Source organism: Crassostrea angulata, chromosome 4 (assembly GCF_025612915.1).
Source record: "Crassostrea angulata isolate pt1a10 chromosome 4, ASM2561291v2, whole genome shotgun sequence".
Lineage (NCBI taxonomy): Eukaryota > Metazoa > Mollusca > Bivalvia > Ostreida > Ostreidae > Magallana > Magallana angulata.
In genome coordinates, this window is record NC_069114.1 from 12,539,203 (window position 1) to 12,555,959 (window position 16,757).

Below are 16,757 nucleotides of genomic sequence, written 5' to 3' on the forward strand. Positions count from 1 at the left end.
CTCGAAACGTTATTTCAAATCAGGCACCAAACAATAAAGAGAAATCGAAATAATCGACGGATATAAATGTTAAAGTATTCTTATGATAAAAATTTGTATTTTTGGCAAACATAAATTAATAATTTTTTATCTCCTACAAGATATAATCGCACCTTTGTTTTGTATCCATCTCCTTTAAACTTTTTTTTAGCCAAACCTGTCAAAATTCGTGGTCGTTTCACCCTCTTGTTGTAAACCCCGCTGAAATGTTCACCATCGATTCGCTGTTGAACGAAAGACTCGACTAGAAAAACTTGCTGCATGGGCCGTCTAACATTACTAGTTTTAATGATGAATTCAGAAACTTATAGATTTCAAAAAGTGTCATTTTTTGTTTAGTTACATGAACATTGCCATTCATGCACATACAACTTGTACAAAATAAGTTATATGTTATTCAACCGGTGTTTGAAATTTAAGGCCGTTCTTGAAATATTTGGGAGAGAAATTTTAGGGGTCATCCTTTCATCTTTTTATCGGACCCGTGTAACAAAATTTGAGCCATTTTCGAATAAATGTGTGCACAAAAATCGTTAATAAAAGAAAGCAGGTAACGAGAGTTTTTAACAGGGGAGCAGGGAGTGCTTTAAAATTCATATTTACTTGTATTAATTTACCTTGTAAAATTATCAATCATAGGCATTAGTTAACTGCTATTGCCTGATTGGCGAATTTGATTTGCCTATTGACTCCATGACATCTACAATTTCGCTTAGTTAAACGTAAAAATCTTTAAAAATATATATATAAGCATGTACTCCAATCAGGTGCTGTACTTTACAGAACGCTAAAAAATTACGCGATTGCCGAGAGCTTATTTTTTGGGAAAAATAGTCCTAAACAGACAGCAAATACATAATACAGCATACAGACGTTTTTATTAATATATATATAATTTATGTATCAAATATTTAAGTGTGCTTCAATATACAAATTTTAAAGCCAATTCTATTTTTAACCATGTGTTCTCTACTCGATTTTCAACTGTCCGAATACAATCAAAATATTTACAATGAATGCACATGTACATAAACTTTTTAAAACTCACATATTCTTTCAGAATCAAAAATAAAATTTGATTAATAAATTAATAAAATCAGCAATTAGTATGCTTTTTAATGAATCTGACAACCATTGAGAAGAGGTTATACCAATATTCTGACCCTTATTATTTTACGGCCTGAATGTAAATAATACTTCAACTTCTTTAAAAATGGTTAGTTTTATCGTGCCTGCACCTACCGAACGCTTTTTAAATATATTTCAACTTTTACTTACTACATCCTGCTGAACTCTCTCTCTCTCTCTCTCTCTCTCTCTCTCATAACTCATAAAAAATTCTAATACTTTGTTAGACAAATGAAGAATCACATTATCATAGATTACAGATACGTATGTGAATATCGCCTATATTTTGTTGAAATTGGTAGTGTAATGCATTTAATTCTCAGCAGCAAAATGTCACAAATAAACATAGATGAATTTATTTACATTTCAAATCGTACGACTGTAAAACGTATTATATTCATTGATGGCAGTTTTTTCCTTTATTTTACGAACTATGATTTAAATCAATGGTTTGATGCATCGTTGACCGATATCATTGGAAATGAAAATAACAACGAATCAATGAGCATTGAAATGTGTGATAACGTATAAACACGAGAAGCATGTGTCCTACAGCGAATCGGCTGTCCTCTAGCGCGGCTTCTCCTCGGCCCGTGTTATGGAAATGTACACTGACTCAACGTGGTGGGTTTGAAATGTTTGCAGTTTGATAACTAAATTTTATTTTCCAACAATAAAACTATTTCATGACATAGACAAGATCACAAAGAACGCCCTTTTTTTCAATGACAGTCATACAATCCATTTTTTTTTTAATTACGAGAGCAAAACAGCAATACATCGTAGGTAATGGTATAATCTTTTTCCATTTACTCTGTAATATCGTTTAAATCTGAATTCTTTTTGTTTGCAGCAAAATAAATAAACCCGTGTGTGCATTTCAGCAAGGCGCATATCTTGTGTATTGGATAACGGCCGGTAGACCGCTCGCTAGTCCAGCCGCGACCCATTTCCTCGGCCGCCGGCAAGGATCGGATACGTATAATTGTTTACATACATGAGGCTCGGAATACAGCTAGTTAGATTTTAAATGCGACTCAAATACATTGCATAGAAGTAATTCTTTTACCCATAATGTGTTTCCTTAGAAAAGAATTAAACTGTTTCAACACTTTCCGAATGCAAGCTAGTACACTGTCTGTGGTAGTAGGTAAAGGTATAATCTTTTTTATTTACTATTAAAATCACTAAAATCGGAAGTTTAGTGTTTGCAGCTACATATAAAAACCCACGTGTGCATTTCAGCAAGACGCAAATCTTGTGTATTTGATAACGGCAGACCCGCTCGCTATAGCTAGTCCAGTCGTGACCTATTTCCTCGGCTGCGGACAAGGGTGGATACGCAACTGTTCACATACAAAGCTCGGAATACAGCTAGATTTTAAATGCGACTCAAATGCATTGCATAGAAACAGTTCTTTTATCCATAATGTGTTTCACTAGAAAATAACTAAAATGTTTCCGTATGTAAACGGGTACCCTTTATGTCAGTTATGCGCACAAATACCCCGTTTATTTGCCAAATAAAACACAAATACATGGTAACAAGTCTGGCTTTTTTCACTCATATTACGCAATACCCGAACAAAATATTATTGTTACGACATTAATAAGATCATAATGAACAACTTTTGCTGCGACAGCCATATCGAAATCTTAATCAATTTTGAGTTATAAAGTGATAACTTTGAATTGTTCTAGGCCCTTAATTTGTGGGGCCAGCCCCTCTTTTGAGGTGTCAAACAAAAGATCTTGTAAATATAATTTTTTTTTCTTCTATATGTCTTAACAAAATATTTGTGAGAAAAAAGATAATCTAAGAAAACCAGGCAAAATCACAACACTTTTTTAATCTCATTTTTTGAGCCCTACCGAGCTTTAGCGCCTTTTGTGCCTGAAAATTGTTAATGCCTTATTACATATCTACAATCTTTTGTCTATCATTCCTGAAATTTTGAACTAAATATCTTTTGTAGTTTTTGATAACTCTCTTGGACAAGCCGACACTCTGAAAATCAAGAAAACGTCGATATTTCAAAAACGGAAATGACGTCATCAACCAAAAAAATTTCCGATCAAGTTCAAACTAATGTCAGTAAGATCTGCAAATTTTATTGAAATCGCTCAAACAGTTTCCGAGTAATCGCTGACACAAAATCGGTAAGAAAAAAAAAGGAGAAGAATGAGAAAAAAAACCGAAGAAAAACAATAAGGTCTTCCGTTGGAAACGGAAGACCTTAATAATAGAAAGAAACCGAAGAATAACAAGAGGGTCTTCCGTTGGAAACGGAAGACCCTAATAATAACTAGAGCAAAGCTCGTTGCAAAGCAACGAGTGGGTCTTCCGTTAATGTCGGAAGTAAAGCTGGAAGTTCCTGTAAGAAGCAGAGCTTTTAAACCAATAACAAGAGTAACTAAAATGAAAAGATAAAAAAAATCGAATTATTCCTGGTACGACTTAACAAAATACGAATGATTTTAAGTACGACTTAACAAACACCTTTCCGATTTCAAGAACAACTTAACAAAAAAAATCCGAATTGTTCAAGTACGACTTAACAATTATTTTTGGTACGAGTTAATATTACTTTGAACATTACGCTTATTTTTTAAACCAAGGACGCGGAATCAAAATTTCCGGAAAAATCAATTTTTAAACCCCGATATCTCTGTAATGCATCGTCCGATTTTAAAACAGCTTTCAGTGTTTGATTCAGCTAATTAAGCTCTACAAAACACATATTCATTTTTGATTTGATCAGAAAATTCATTTTTTCGAAAAATTTGTTTCACTTCCGGTTTCGACCGGAAGTGACAGATTTTCATTTCCAGCCTTATTACACAGGTAAATCGACCAAATCATCACCATTGAAATTTTCAAGCCTCTTTCTTAAAGCGTTTTTGAGAAAAGTCCGGGACAAAATGACTTTTTGAAATTTTTAAAAATGACGTCACGTCAAAACCGAGGTGACGTTCTTTATAAAACTTTAACATTTTTGAGGGACGCCAACTTGCAAACATCTCTGAAAATTTCATCAAAATCGGTTAAAAACTTTTTGAGTTATGAAGTAAAAAAGGAGTCAGAAGAAAAGAAAAAGAATAATAATAATAACTAGAGCAAAGCTCGTTGCAAAGCAACGAGTGGGTCTTCCGTTAATGTCGGAAGTAAAGCTGGAAGTTCCTGTAAGATGCACATCTCTTAAACCAATAACAAGAGTAACTAAAATAAAAAGATGAAAAAAATCGAATTATTTCTGGTACGACTTAACAAAATCCGAATGATTTTAAGTACGACATAACAAAAACCTTTCTGATTTTAAGAACGACTTAACAAAAAAAATCCGAATGTGTCCAAGTACGACTTAACAATTATTTTTGGTACGAGTTAATATTACTTTGAACATTACGCTATTTTTTAAACCAAGGACGCGGAATAAAAATTTCCGGAAAAATCAATTTTTAAACCCCGATATCTCTGTAATGCATCGTCCGATTTTAAAACGGCTTTCAGTGTTAGATTCAGCTTAATAAGCTCTACAAAACACATCTACATTTTCGATTAAATCAGAAAATTCATTTTTTCGAAAAATTTGTTTTACTTCCGGTTTCGACCGGAAGTGATAGATTTTCATTTCCAGCCTTATTACAGAGGTAAATCGATCAAATCATAACCATTCAAAATTTCAAGCCTCTATCTTAAAGCGTTTTTGAGAAAAGTCCGGGACAAAATGACTTTTTGAAATTTTTAAAAATGACGTCACGTCAAAACGGAGGTGACGTTCTCTTTAAAACTTTTACATTTTTGAGGGACGCGAACTTGCAAAAATCTCTGAAAATTTCATCAAAATCGGTTTAAAACCTTTTGAGTTATGAGGCAAAAAAGGAGTCAGAAGAAAAGAAAAAGAATAACTAGAGCAAAGCTCGTTGCAAAGCAACGAGTGGGTCTTCCGTTAATGTCGGAAGTAAAGCTGGAAGTTCCTGTTAGAAGCAGAGCTTTTAAACCAACAATAAAAAGATGAAAAAATCGAATTATTCCTGGTACGACTTAACAAAATACGAATGATTTTAAGTACGACTTAACAAAAACATTTCCGATTTCAAGAACGACTTAACAAAAAAAATCCGAATGTGTTCAAGTACGACTTAACAATTATTTTTGGTACGAGTTAATTTTACTTTGAACATTACGCTATTTTTTAAACCAAGGACGCGGAATCAAAATTTCCGGAAAAATCAATTTTTAACCCCCGATATCTCTGTAATGCATCGTCCGATTTTCAAACGGATTTCAGTTTCGTATTCAGCATGACCAACTCTACAAACCTCGTAAACATTTGAAATTAAAACGAAAAATTCGAAAATTCTAAAATTTTAAAACGCTTCCGGTTTAGACCGGAAGTGACGGAAACTAATTTCCAGTCTTATGTCCAAATAAAAATGATCAATGCTTCAACACAGAAAATTCCAAGTCTTTATCTTGAACCGTTTTTGAAAAAAGCCCTGGACAAAATTACTTTTTTAAAATTTAAAAATTGACGTAACGTAAAAACGGAAGTGACGTTGTAGTTGAAAATTTTAAAACTTTGAGGCACAATAATGCTTCATAATCCCTGAAAGTTTCATGTAAATCTGTTGAAAACTTTTTGAGATATTAAGCTTTGAAAAAGTCAGAAAAATAAAGAAAAAGAAAAATAATAATAATGAAAAAGAAACAATAGAATAACAAGAGGGTCTTCCGTTGAAAACGGAAGACCCTAAAAATAATAATAACTAGAGCAAAGCTCGTTGCAAAGCAACGAGTGGGTCTTCCGTTAATGTCGGAAGTAAAGCTGGAAGTTCCTGTAAGAAGCAGAGCTCTTAAACAAATAACAAGAGTAACTAAAATAAAAAGATGAAAAATCGAATTATTCCTGGTACGACTTAACAAAATCCGAATGATTTTAAGTACGACTTAACAAAAACCTTTCTGATTTCAAGAACGACTTAACAAAAAAATCCGAATGTGTCCAAGTACGACTTAACAATTATTTTTGGTACGAGTTAATATTACTTTGAACATTACGCTATTTTTTAAACCAAGGACGCAGAATCAAAATTTCCGGAAAAATCAATTTTTAAACCCCGATATCTCTGCAATGCATCGTCCGATTTTAAAACGGCTTTCAGTGTTAGATTCAACTTAATAAGCTCTACAAAACACATATACATTTTTGATTAAATCAGAAAATTCATTTTTTCGAAAATTTTGTTTTACTTCCGGTTTCGACCGGAAGTCATAGATTTTCATTTCCAGCCTTATTACAGAGGTAAATCGATCAAATCATAACCATTCAAAATTTCAAGCCTCTATCTGAAAGCGTTTTTGAGAAAAGTCCGGGACAAAATGACTTTTTGAAATTTTTAAAAATGACGTCACGTCAAAACGGGAGTGACGTTCTCTTTAAAACTTTAATATTTTTGAGGGACGCCAACTTACAAAAATCTCTGAAAATTTCATCAAAATCGGTTAAACACTTTTTGAGTTATGAAGCAAAAAAGGAGTCAGAAGAAAAGAAAAAGAATAATAATAATAACTAGAGCAGAGCTCGTGGCAAAGCCCCGAGTAGGTCTTCCGTTGTTGCTGCGAGTTGAAAATATATGTTACGATTATAATGACTATACTTTCAGTTCTGCTTTTGTTATAAAAATGTGTTGTAATTGAAAGTCTGTATATAAAACGTGTTTTGAAAAAAGAAAGGAAGAAAATATTTTAGGAAAACTATTTGTCGAGCAGAGTTTATGTAATCGTTTCAAACATTGTTTAAAAAATGAGATCATGTTTAATGGCGAGTTAAATTTTCAAAGGGTAGCAAGCATTGTTATAAACATTAAACAGTATGTACTCATGATTCATGTCAGGAATTGTATTTCTTTTTTAAACTGAACTCGCCTACAAAACACGTAAACTTTTCTCAAAGATAACTTCTATATTAAAATATTTCTAAATTTTAGAAGACTATGTGCAAGTTTAGAATTGCGCGCTGACAAAATTTACAGACCCTAAAACGTACTACTACACCAAAAAAGCGTGCGGCCAACGTGCGAGAAACGTTTCGTGTAAACCTTTTAGAGTTTCATGTAAACCGTTTAGCGTTTCGGGCAAAGCGTGTAAATCGTTTCGAGCAAAGCGTGCGAGAACCGTTTGAAACGTTCATCAGATTTCATTCGGAACTCTCTGACAAGTTAATTGTTTCAAAATGGCGCGCGTGTTTTACATTACTTTAACAAGATTGAACGAATTTTTAACAAACAAAAGAAAGGTATATGTATTAAAAGACGACTAGTTACAGAGTACATGTACATTTAACGTTTTCATGCGATGTTTCAGTACTGAAACAATATTAAATTTCGCTATACATAAAAAATATTAAATACAGTTAGCGAAACATGATTTCTATTGGAACAAACCTAAATCAACTTTAACTTGCACGGTCATGTTTTGATAAGCATGTATTTTTATTATCTATTTACATCGATAACTCTTACTGAGACCATTCGGCTGTGTACAAGCAGCACACATAACCTCGGACATCGGGCGAGACCTGCACCTCGCTGAACCTGTCAATCAAACTCTGTGTATTTGTTTTCATTGGATGGTCAGGCGTCTCTCTTTTGTCAAAAGCCAATGGAAAATTAATGAATTCAAGGTAATCGGAATCAGAATTTGATAAAGCACACAATTTAAATGATAGAAAATTTATTAATTATTTGAACAAAATTAAATGTAAACATTGAAAGGAAATAAAAAAATTAATTATTATGGGAATCTATACGCATGGTACTCAATTAAAATATATTATATTATGATTTTATTATTTTATGTAGTAAAATCACCCTTCCAACTGTTACTCAATTACATAACAATTGATGACCTGGGGCTATAAATGTTCTGAGCTGTATGCGCTGAAGCGGCACAAGATTCTCGATCGCATGCGGCAATTGAATTAACACAGACTGGCCGAATAAACAAAGGGGTGGGAAAGTGAAACAAAATGTTACACATAAGAAGAAACCACCAAAAATGTTTTTCGACAGATCTTGATATCTTTTCTCCAATTAAAAAAAAATCCAGCGCGAGCACCTGTCAGCGGGGCGGGAGGAGTGGGGGGGGGGGCAGCAATGAGTTCGCTTCCACGATGAAACTACAGAAGTGATTAATATGTGACCGATAGAATCTAATCTAAAGTTGTTTAAACTCATGTGAATATTTTCTAAAATAATCATCGAATGCCTCAATTCAGGGCATTCCTTTATCGTGCTAGCACCTACCGCAAACATGGAACTTTGATTATAATTTGATTTGATTTTTAAACTACCTTGTACGCTATCGTATAAATCAATGCTTAATCAACTGTAAAAGTAAAATAACTTTATCTTAAACCAATATAATAGTTGAAAACATAATAAAATAAAGTTGTGTCCGTGCAAAATATGAAACATAAACGCGTCATAAGGTACATGTAGAAGAACACGAACCGACCGCGGATCACTTAACCACTCGCGCCGGATCTCCTCAGCCATGTGCGAGGGATGATCATTATTTAAAGGTTTAATATTTGAGGGGGGTGGGGTGGGGGGTGTTGATTTAAAACATTAATTGTACAGTTTTTAAAGTAGTTTACATAAACCAACCAACCATTAGTTTATGTCTAACGATTTTTCCGATATGGAGTAATATCGTTCATTAATATTCATTTACACTCAAATATTTAATTAAATATATACAAGTAGGACAAACCTTTATAACATAAAATTAAAACAGTTCTTGTATATACGGCTATATTAACTCAAACACGTTCATATGCATGCAAGTGTAAGTCGCGGTGTGCGAATCTTGTGTATTAAATAACCGCTTACCGCTAGGTAATGCAGCCGTGGCTGATCTCCACGGCCGTGGGCGAAGGATAGATTACGTAAAGGTACAATGCACAGAAACGCACAGCTCAGAACCAAGGAAGATTTGAAAAGTTTGCAGTATAATGACCTTACTCTATCAAATAGAAGTTCTTTATTTTAAACTAAAAACCCACAATTGATCTATGTCTATTATTGCTTTAGAGAATGACATTGCTTTTATTAATTAAATGAACTACATGTATTTCTTACTTGACATCCAATCGTTTAATCCACAAAAGATTTTGTGTAATCAAAACTAAAACAATTCTTGAGTTCGCGGCTAAATAAATTCATATATGAGAGACGCAACTCTCGTGTATTAGATAACCACTGACCGCTAGGTAGTCCAGCCGCGACCACGGTGACCGACTTTCTCGGCCGCGGGCGAGGGAGAGCTTACGTAATGGTACACACACAGCGCTGATTCAAGGTAGATTTTGAATGCAAGATGTTTATATTAAAAAGGTAATGCATATATTTTTTCATTCCATATTTTGTGTTTTACTAGAAAAGAAAAAGAATGTTTTGTTTTCCAATTCCCGTTTATAAGGATTGTGCACTATAAGAACTTAACAACGACTTAAACTCCTAAAAAAAAGCATGTATTCTAAAAAAAAAAATTCTTATGAATTAATGCCTCCTGTATAAACCAGCATACTTTCTGCGGTAACTTCATGCCAGTTGTACGCACAAAGTCTTTCGTTAACTTGTCAAATAAAAACAGGTACATGCTAACATGTAAAGCTTTTTACACTCATACTACACAAACCAATTACAAAATAACATTGAAACGACCTTCATGAGATCCCAACAAACAACTTTTCCAGCGACAGCCGTATCAAAATCCTAACCGTTTTTGAGTTATTAAGCAAATTTTTTTAGGGGCCATTGGCCCTTAATTTAAGGGGCCAGCCCCTTTTTATTGGTGTCAAATGAAAGCCCTTGTTATTTTGCACAACTTTTATTCTACATGTCTTTACAAAATTTTTTTCGTTCAAAAGATATAAAGGAAAACATGTCTAAATTTTTGCACTATTTTGAATCCTGTTTTTTGACCCCCTACCTTTTCCTAAATAAAAAACGTAATCTAAAAACATAAACAGATGTGCACAGCTACAATGTCTCTGTTATTCAAATTCGTTGGATTCCCATTCCCTGCTATCATAGTCTCGGAGCCTTTGTCTGGAAACAAAAGGCCCTAAAAAAATTTAAAAGGGGAATAACTCTTTAACGGAAAGGGAATTCTACATTTTATGAATTGCTTAAGATAGTGTTTTGTAAAGTACATTAGCCCTGAAAATTTGAGCAAAAACCGTTTAGAAATGAGCAAGATATGAAGCCTCAAAGTTCGCGTCTAGAAAACAAAAAAAAACTAGAGCAAAGCTCGTTGCAAAGCAACGAGTGGGTCTTCCGTTAATATCGGAAGTAAAGCTGGAAGTTCCTGTATGAAGCAGAGCCCTTAAACCAATAACAAGAGTAACAAAAATAAAAAGATGGAAAAAATCGAATTATTCCTGGTACGACTTAGCAAAATACGAATAATTTTACGTACGACTTAACAAAAACCTTTCTGATTTCAAGAACGACTTAACAAAAAAATCCGAATGTGTTTAAGTACGACTTAGCGATTTTTTTTGGTACGAGTTAATTTTACTTTGAACATTACGCTATTTTTTAAACCAAGGACGCGGAATCAAAATTTCCGGAAAAATCAATTTTTAACCCCCGATATCTCTGTAATGCATCGTCCGATATTCAAACGGATTTCAGATTCGTGTTCAGCATAACAAACTCTACAAACGTCGTAAACATTTTAAATTAAAACGAAAAATTCGAAAATTCGAAAATTTTAAAACACTTCCGGTTTAGACCGGAAGTGACGGAAACTAATTTCCAGTCTTATGTCCAAATAAAAACGATCATTGCTTCAACACAGAAAATTCCAAGTCTTTATCTTGAACCGTTTTTGAAAAACGCCCTGGACAAAATTACTTTTTTAAAATTTAAAAATTGACGTAACGTAAAAACAGAAGTGACGTTGTAGTTGAAAATTTTAAAACTTTGAGGCACAATAATGCTCCATAATCCCTGAAAGTTTCATGTAAATCTGTTGAAAACTTTTTGAGATATTAAGCTTTGAAAAAGTCAGAAAAATAAAGAAAAAGAAAAATAATAATAATGAAAAAGAAACAATAGAATAACAAGAGGGTCTTCCGTTTAAAACGGAAGACCCTAATAAAAAGAAACCGAAGAATAACAAGAGGGTCTTCCGTTGAAAACGGAAGACCCTAAAAAGAAACCGAAGAATAACAAGAGGGTCTTCCGTTGGAAACGGAAGACCCTAAATAAAGAAAAAGAAACCGTAGAATAACAAGAGGGTCTTCCGTTGGAAACGGAAGACCCTAATAAAGAAAAAGAAACCGAAGAATAACAAGAGGGTCTTCCGTTGGAAACGGAAGACCCTAAAAAGAAACAATAGAATAACAAGAGGGTCTTCCGTTGGAAACGGAAGACCCTAATAAAAAGAAACAATAGAATAACAAGAGGGTCTTCCGTTGGAAACGGAAGACCCTAATAATAATAATAGGGAAAAAGAAACCTAAGAAAAACAATAAGGTCTTCCGTTGGAAACGGAAGACCTTAATAAGAAACAGTACGAAAACTATAAGGTCTTCCGTTGGAAACGGAAGACCTTAATTAAAAATTCAAAACGAATTTATCGGAAAAATCCCCTTGACATCTTTCTAAACAACACTTCGTTTACAATTTTCTTGCAAAATACACACGTGCATCCTGCAAGGCGTGAGACTTTGTTTACCTCGAAGTTACACATGTGCTTGAAAATCAAGCCCGGGCCTTTTCACCCCCCTCCGGAATAACACGCATCAAAGTTAAATTAAATGACCTCGATTTATTACAAAACTGGGATAGTTAAACCTCTTACACATTGTTTTTCATCTCATAAAAATCAGCTCCTGTGACGTGCGGATACGGCCCCAATTCAAAGGAGAATTCCGGAATTATTTTGCATCAGCCATTTTTTGACGTGTACTTTCAGTGAAATACGGTGTTGTGACACCTATAATTCGGAATTATTTTGCCTAAGCCATGTTTACAGTGAAACACTCCAGCAGCCTACCATTCGGTCTCTGTCATTGTCTAGCTGGAAAACGCTAACAGTTTTGTCAAAGGACCCCGAGGCCAGGCGCCGTCCGTCACAGCTCAACGCCACGAAGTGAACTTTGGAGTCGTGCGCCGTGTGCTCTCGTATTCTCTTGTTTTGCTGAAAATGTTTTCGCATGTTTTCAATGTAAGTCGCCTTCTTTGGATTTCGTAAAATAAAAACCTACCGAGTGGATTGAAAAGTTCCGGAAACAATTACTGTGTTTCAGATTCTAAATTTCTGCTCTCTACCATAGTAAAGTCATCAATTCTGGCATTATTGAAAATTAATTTTAGTATTATACATGTACTAGAACAGATAATTAGACAAAATTGCAACTGTATTTAATTTCAAAAATAATCTGTTTTCTGTAATTAAATTATCATGATTTTATAAATGCTTTTTTTAATATGGGTAATGCAAATTTGCATAATGTTGATCATTTTTTCCATTATTGTTGCAAGTTAGACATAACTTCTGGTTTCTAGATTTCCGATAAGTCTAGCCCCCCCCCCCCCCCCCAAAAAAAAAAGAGAAAATAATTGTACGGTGATAATTAGGACGCATCGTACTGCTACATGTAGATTCAAAAAAATTCATGACCATGCAACCTTTAATTACTGTATTTTTTGCTACATTAATTATTCAACCATTAAACATTAATTTAACATGAATTTATATAAGTCTCTACATTTGTATGCTGATGATGGGATTTGAACCCACTCTTCATTCCCAAAGGAATGTGTGCACCATTACACCACACCAGCTTTTACAGAAATGTCGATTTAAGAAAAAGATCTCTAGTCATAAGAAACAAAATCTATTTCTTTGAAACTAAAAATAGCCTACATTTTAAAGCTGAATTGAATATGTTAAGCACACAGGCACCAGATGTTATATATTTTACTCATAATAAAAATTAATATATTACCCTTTACCTAATAGTGATAAAAATGTCAGATCTATTTAAACCTCCCAACAATGGGTGACCTGGATTCTGGACCAACACATACACAGGCTCAAATTACTACCTGGCATTAAATTCATTCACGTGATCTTGCACAGGTAGCAACCGACCAGGAAGAATAAACACCTGACGCCCGCCATGTTGGATCGTGAAGACCTGGAGTTTACCAATGGGGTAACGTTAGGTAAGTTTTATATTTCACTTTCTTATTGTTTTTTCTTAATAGTCGAAAATTGTTTGGACAAATATTTTTTTATGTTTGAATTCATCCTTTTTTTGTAATCAGTCATGAAAAATAAAAAAAAAAATACTTGTACATGCATGACTCTACACAGATATAAATTTTATCAATGAAATAGAATATATCTGAATCTTAAATATAAGTACACATTAATCAAACCAAGATAATACATGTATACATCATATACATACTGAATTTTACTTTCCAGGTTTAGTTCCCCTATATATAATTACATGTACAAGGGTTCCCTAACCATGGATCCCTGGAACAGCGCCCAGGATGTTGTACGCTGCACCTTGTGTCAGTACTCTGTGGCCCCCATGTACTGTGAAGTTTGTCATATACATCTGTGTAAAGACTGTGTAGAGAAACATTTCTCTGATTCCTCTAAAGTCCATAATGTGGTGCCACTTAAACAATATTTAACCACTTTGAACAATCCTAAATGTAGGAAACATCCCACCAAACAATGTGAACTCCATTGTAAACAATGTGACATTCCTATTTGTGCAAAGTGTATTTCCTCTGGAAAACACTCAGGACATAAAAAAATTGACATTTTCCAAAGCTTTGAAAGTAAAACAGAAGTTTTACACAAAGATTTGCAAGAATTAGAAAAATTCATTTATCCTAAATACAAAGAGATTGCATCCGACATCCCAGTACAGAAAGCTGATCTGAGTAAAAACTCCCGGAAATTGACAACAGCAATTGACAAACAAGGAAAAGTCTGGCACAGAGAAATAGACGCCATTATCACAAACCTGAAATCTAACGTGGAGGAAATGGAATCCAAACACCTGGTCGTCCTGAATAAACAGGGAGATGAAATCACACGCACCATTTCTGAAATCACACAGACCATTGCTGAACTGAAGAAGTTACTGAACTCCAAAGATGTCTGCCTTGTCTCTGAGTACAAATCCAGGAATGCTGCATTCCGAAGATTGCCTCCTAAACTCAAAGTGTCCTTACCAAACTTTAGGACTCAGGAAATCCACACAGATCAGCTGATTAAACAGTTTGGTTCTCTGTCAGCATTATCTTTTACAACAGAGGAACCAGACTACAGCATGCCACCCCAGGGAGCCGAGTCCTCTCCCCCAGACCGGTCACTGATGGATGTACCCCGGGTCATCACAGCTATAGACACAGAGTATGAGTATGGATTATATGGTGTGATGTGTGTGAATGATACAGAGATCTGGACGTGTGGTAATGACAACATGATGAAACTCTACAACCTCCAAGGAGAACGAGTAAAGTCCATCCAAACCAAGTCTGGGAACGATCCACAGGACATAGCAGTCACAAGGAGTGGGGATCTAGTTTATACTGATTACAATGATAGAACTGTGAACATAGTAAAGAATACACAGAGACAGACAGTGATCAGACTACAGGGGTGGAAACCTGACGGTGTCTGTAGTACCTCCTCTGGTGACCTCCTGGTTATCATGGACAGTGATGATGATAATAAACAAACAAAAGTTGTGCATTACTCTGGCTCCACACAGAAACAAAGTATTCAGTACGACAACAAAGGACAACCTCTCTATTCATCTGGTGGCACTAAATACATCAGTGAGAACAGGAACCTAGATATCTGTGTGTCAGACTGTAGAGCCGGTGCAGTAGTGGTGGTCAATCAGGCCGGGAAACTCCGGTTTACCTACACTGGTCCTCCCTCTACTACCAAGGGATCATTTACTCCATACGGCATCACAACAGACAGCCAGGGTCGGATCCTGACAGCAGACCAATACAACCACCATATCCACATCCTGGATCAGGACGGACAGTTCCTCCGCTACATTGACAACTGTCATTTACAGTATCCACGGGGTTTATGTGTGGACACCAGAGACAACCTCTTTGTGACTGAGTACACAGGTGAAGTGAAGAAAATCCAATATTACATGTAAATCAATTAACTGTATCAATTAGATGTAAACAAAGCGTATAAGTATATATTACATACTGTGTGTAATATAATGTAAACAAACTATACACATTACATGTCATCGTACGGTGTGTATCAGATGTAAACACGCTGTGTGTGGATAATTCAATGTATCACACATACACTGACCGTGTCTACAAGATGTAAACAGACTGTCTAACTGTATCTGTGTTAGGTTGTCATGAGTTAATCATTCCATTTATTCAATCTTTATTTGTTTATATATCATATGTTTGTATGTAAACAAATTGTTCTTTTATATTGATATTACATCTCAAGAAAATAGACCATGTTTATATATTGTATGTAAACAAACTGTGTTTATGTATCACATGTATATCATCAAGTGACTCGATGTACATGTATATTACATATAGACAAACTCCTTATTCTATTAGATGTATATAAAGTGACTGTTTTTACTGTGTCTATAATCTGTGTTTGTTACATTAGAATGAATGGACTGTATTTGTTACATGTGGTTATCATCAAACTCTGTGTGACATGTTTTAATTACACATAATGGGTTAACAGACAGGTAGCACTCAATTCTTTACCAGCAATGGAGCGAGGCCACAAAGGGACTGAGGCCCATTACTTATATAGAGGAGTGATACCAGTATATTAACCCAATCAGAATTCACATCCAATGAGACAACTGTTGTGACTTACCTTTAAACCTTTAGAATTAGAGTAGATGTTTGATTTCCTGCTAATCTTGTATGTTCTAACTTTACAAAATCCTTGTGTGAAATATATTTTGTCCCTTGGTGTTTTTATCTGAAAAATTTTCCAGAACTGCTTACAAGATTTCTAAAAATGTATTTAGACAATGAGTATATTGACATAGATATACATGATACTTCTTATGAATGCTTTATGATAATTAATGTTTTTAAATAAAACTTTAAACAAAGAAATCAATGTATTGTTTTCAGCAAGTAGCCTTTTAAATTTGATATCAACCACATGATTGCTTCAAAACTGTGGCACCTGCAGGGTCAGCAATTATCCAATTGTCTTGCTAACAAGTAATTTAATTTAAAAGAGGGAGAGGAATTATATTATATATCAAATAAAAGTACAAAGTTTGTTCATATAAGTACCGGTACCAAGTTGTCTTCGTTGAAGCGGCAATAATAACGCCTATCTGTGGTCAGTGGAGCAGTGAGATATGAAGCTCTCTCCCTCTCTCAGCGAGTGCAGTAATTAGTGTGGGCTGACAGCAATATCTGAGATGATTTGACTGCTATTTGATGACTGTAACAAGTAAAATACATGTGAAATATGAAAAAAAGTGCTTGTTTTAAGATACATAAGC

At 34.5% G+C, this 16,757-nt stretch overlaps 1 protein-coding gene and 1 pseudogene across 1 annotated transcript; one reads left to right on the forward strand and one right to left on the reverse strand.

The window, feature by feature from the left end:
• The window catches only part of LOC128180701 (uncharacterized), a 38,581-nt pseudogene extending 25,209 nt beyond the window's left edge, over positions 1-13,372 (reverse strand).
• Positions 13,289-16,350, forward strand: LOC128180769 (uncharacterized). Its single transcript, XM_052848921.1, has 2 exons — positions 13,289-13,416; positions 13,682-16,350. The coding sequence occupies exon 2, from the start codon at positions 13,707-13,709 to the stop codon at positions 15,396-15,398; it is 1,692 nt and encodes a 563-aa protein (XP_052704881.1). The 5' UTR covers positions 13,289-13,416; positions 13,682-13,706; the 3' UTR covers positions 15,399-16,350.
• Positions 16,351-16,757: the final 407 nt, after the last annotated feature.

Coding starts and splice junctions, on each gene's coding strand:
- LOC128180769 (XM_052848921.1), top strand. CDS start 13,707: ATGTACAAGGGTTCCCTAACCATGGATCCCTGGAACAGCGCCCAGGAT.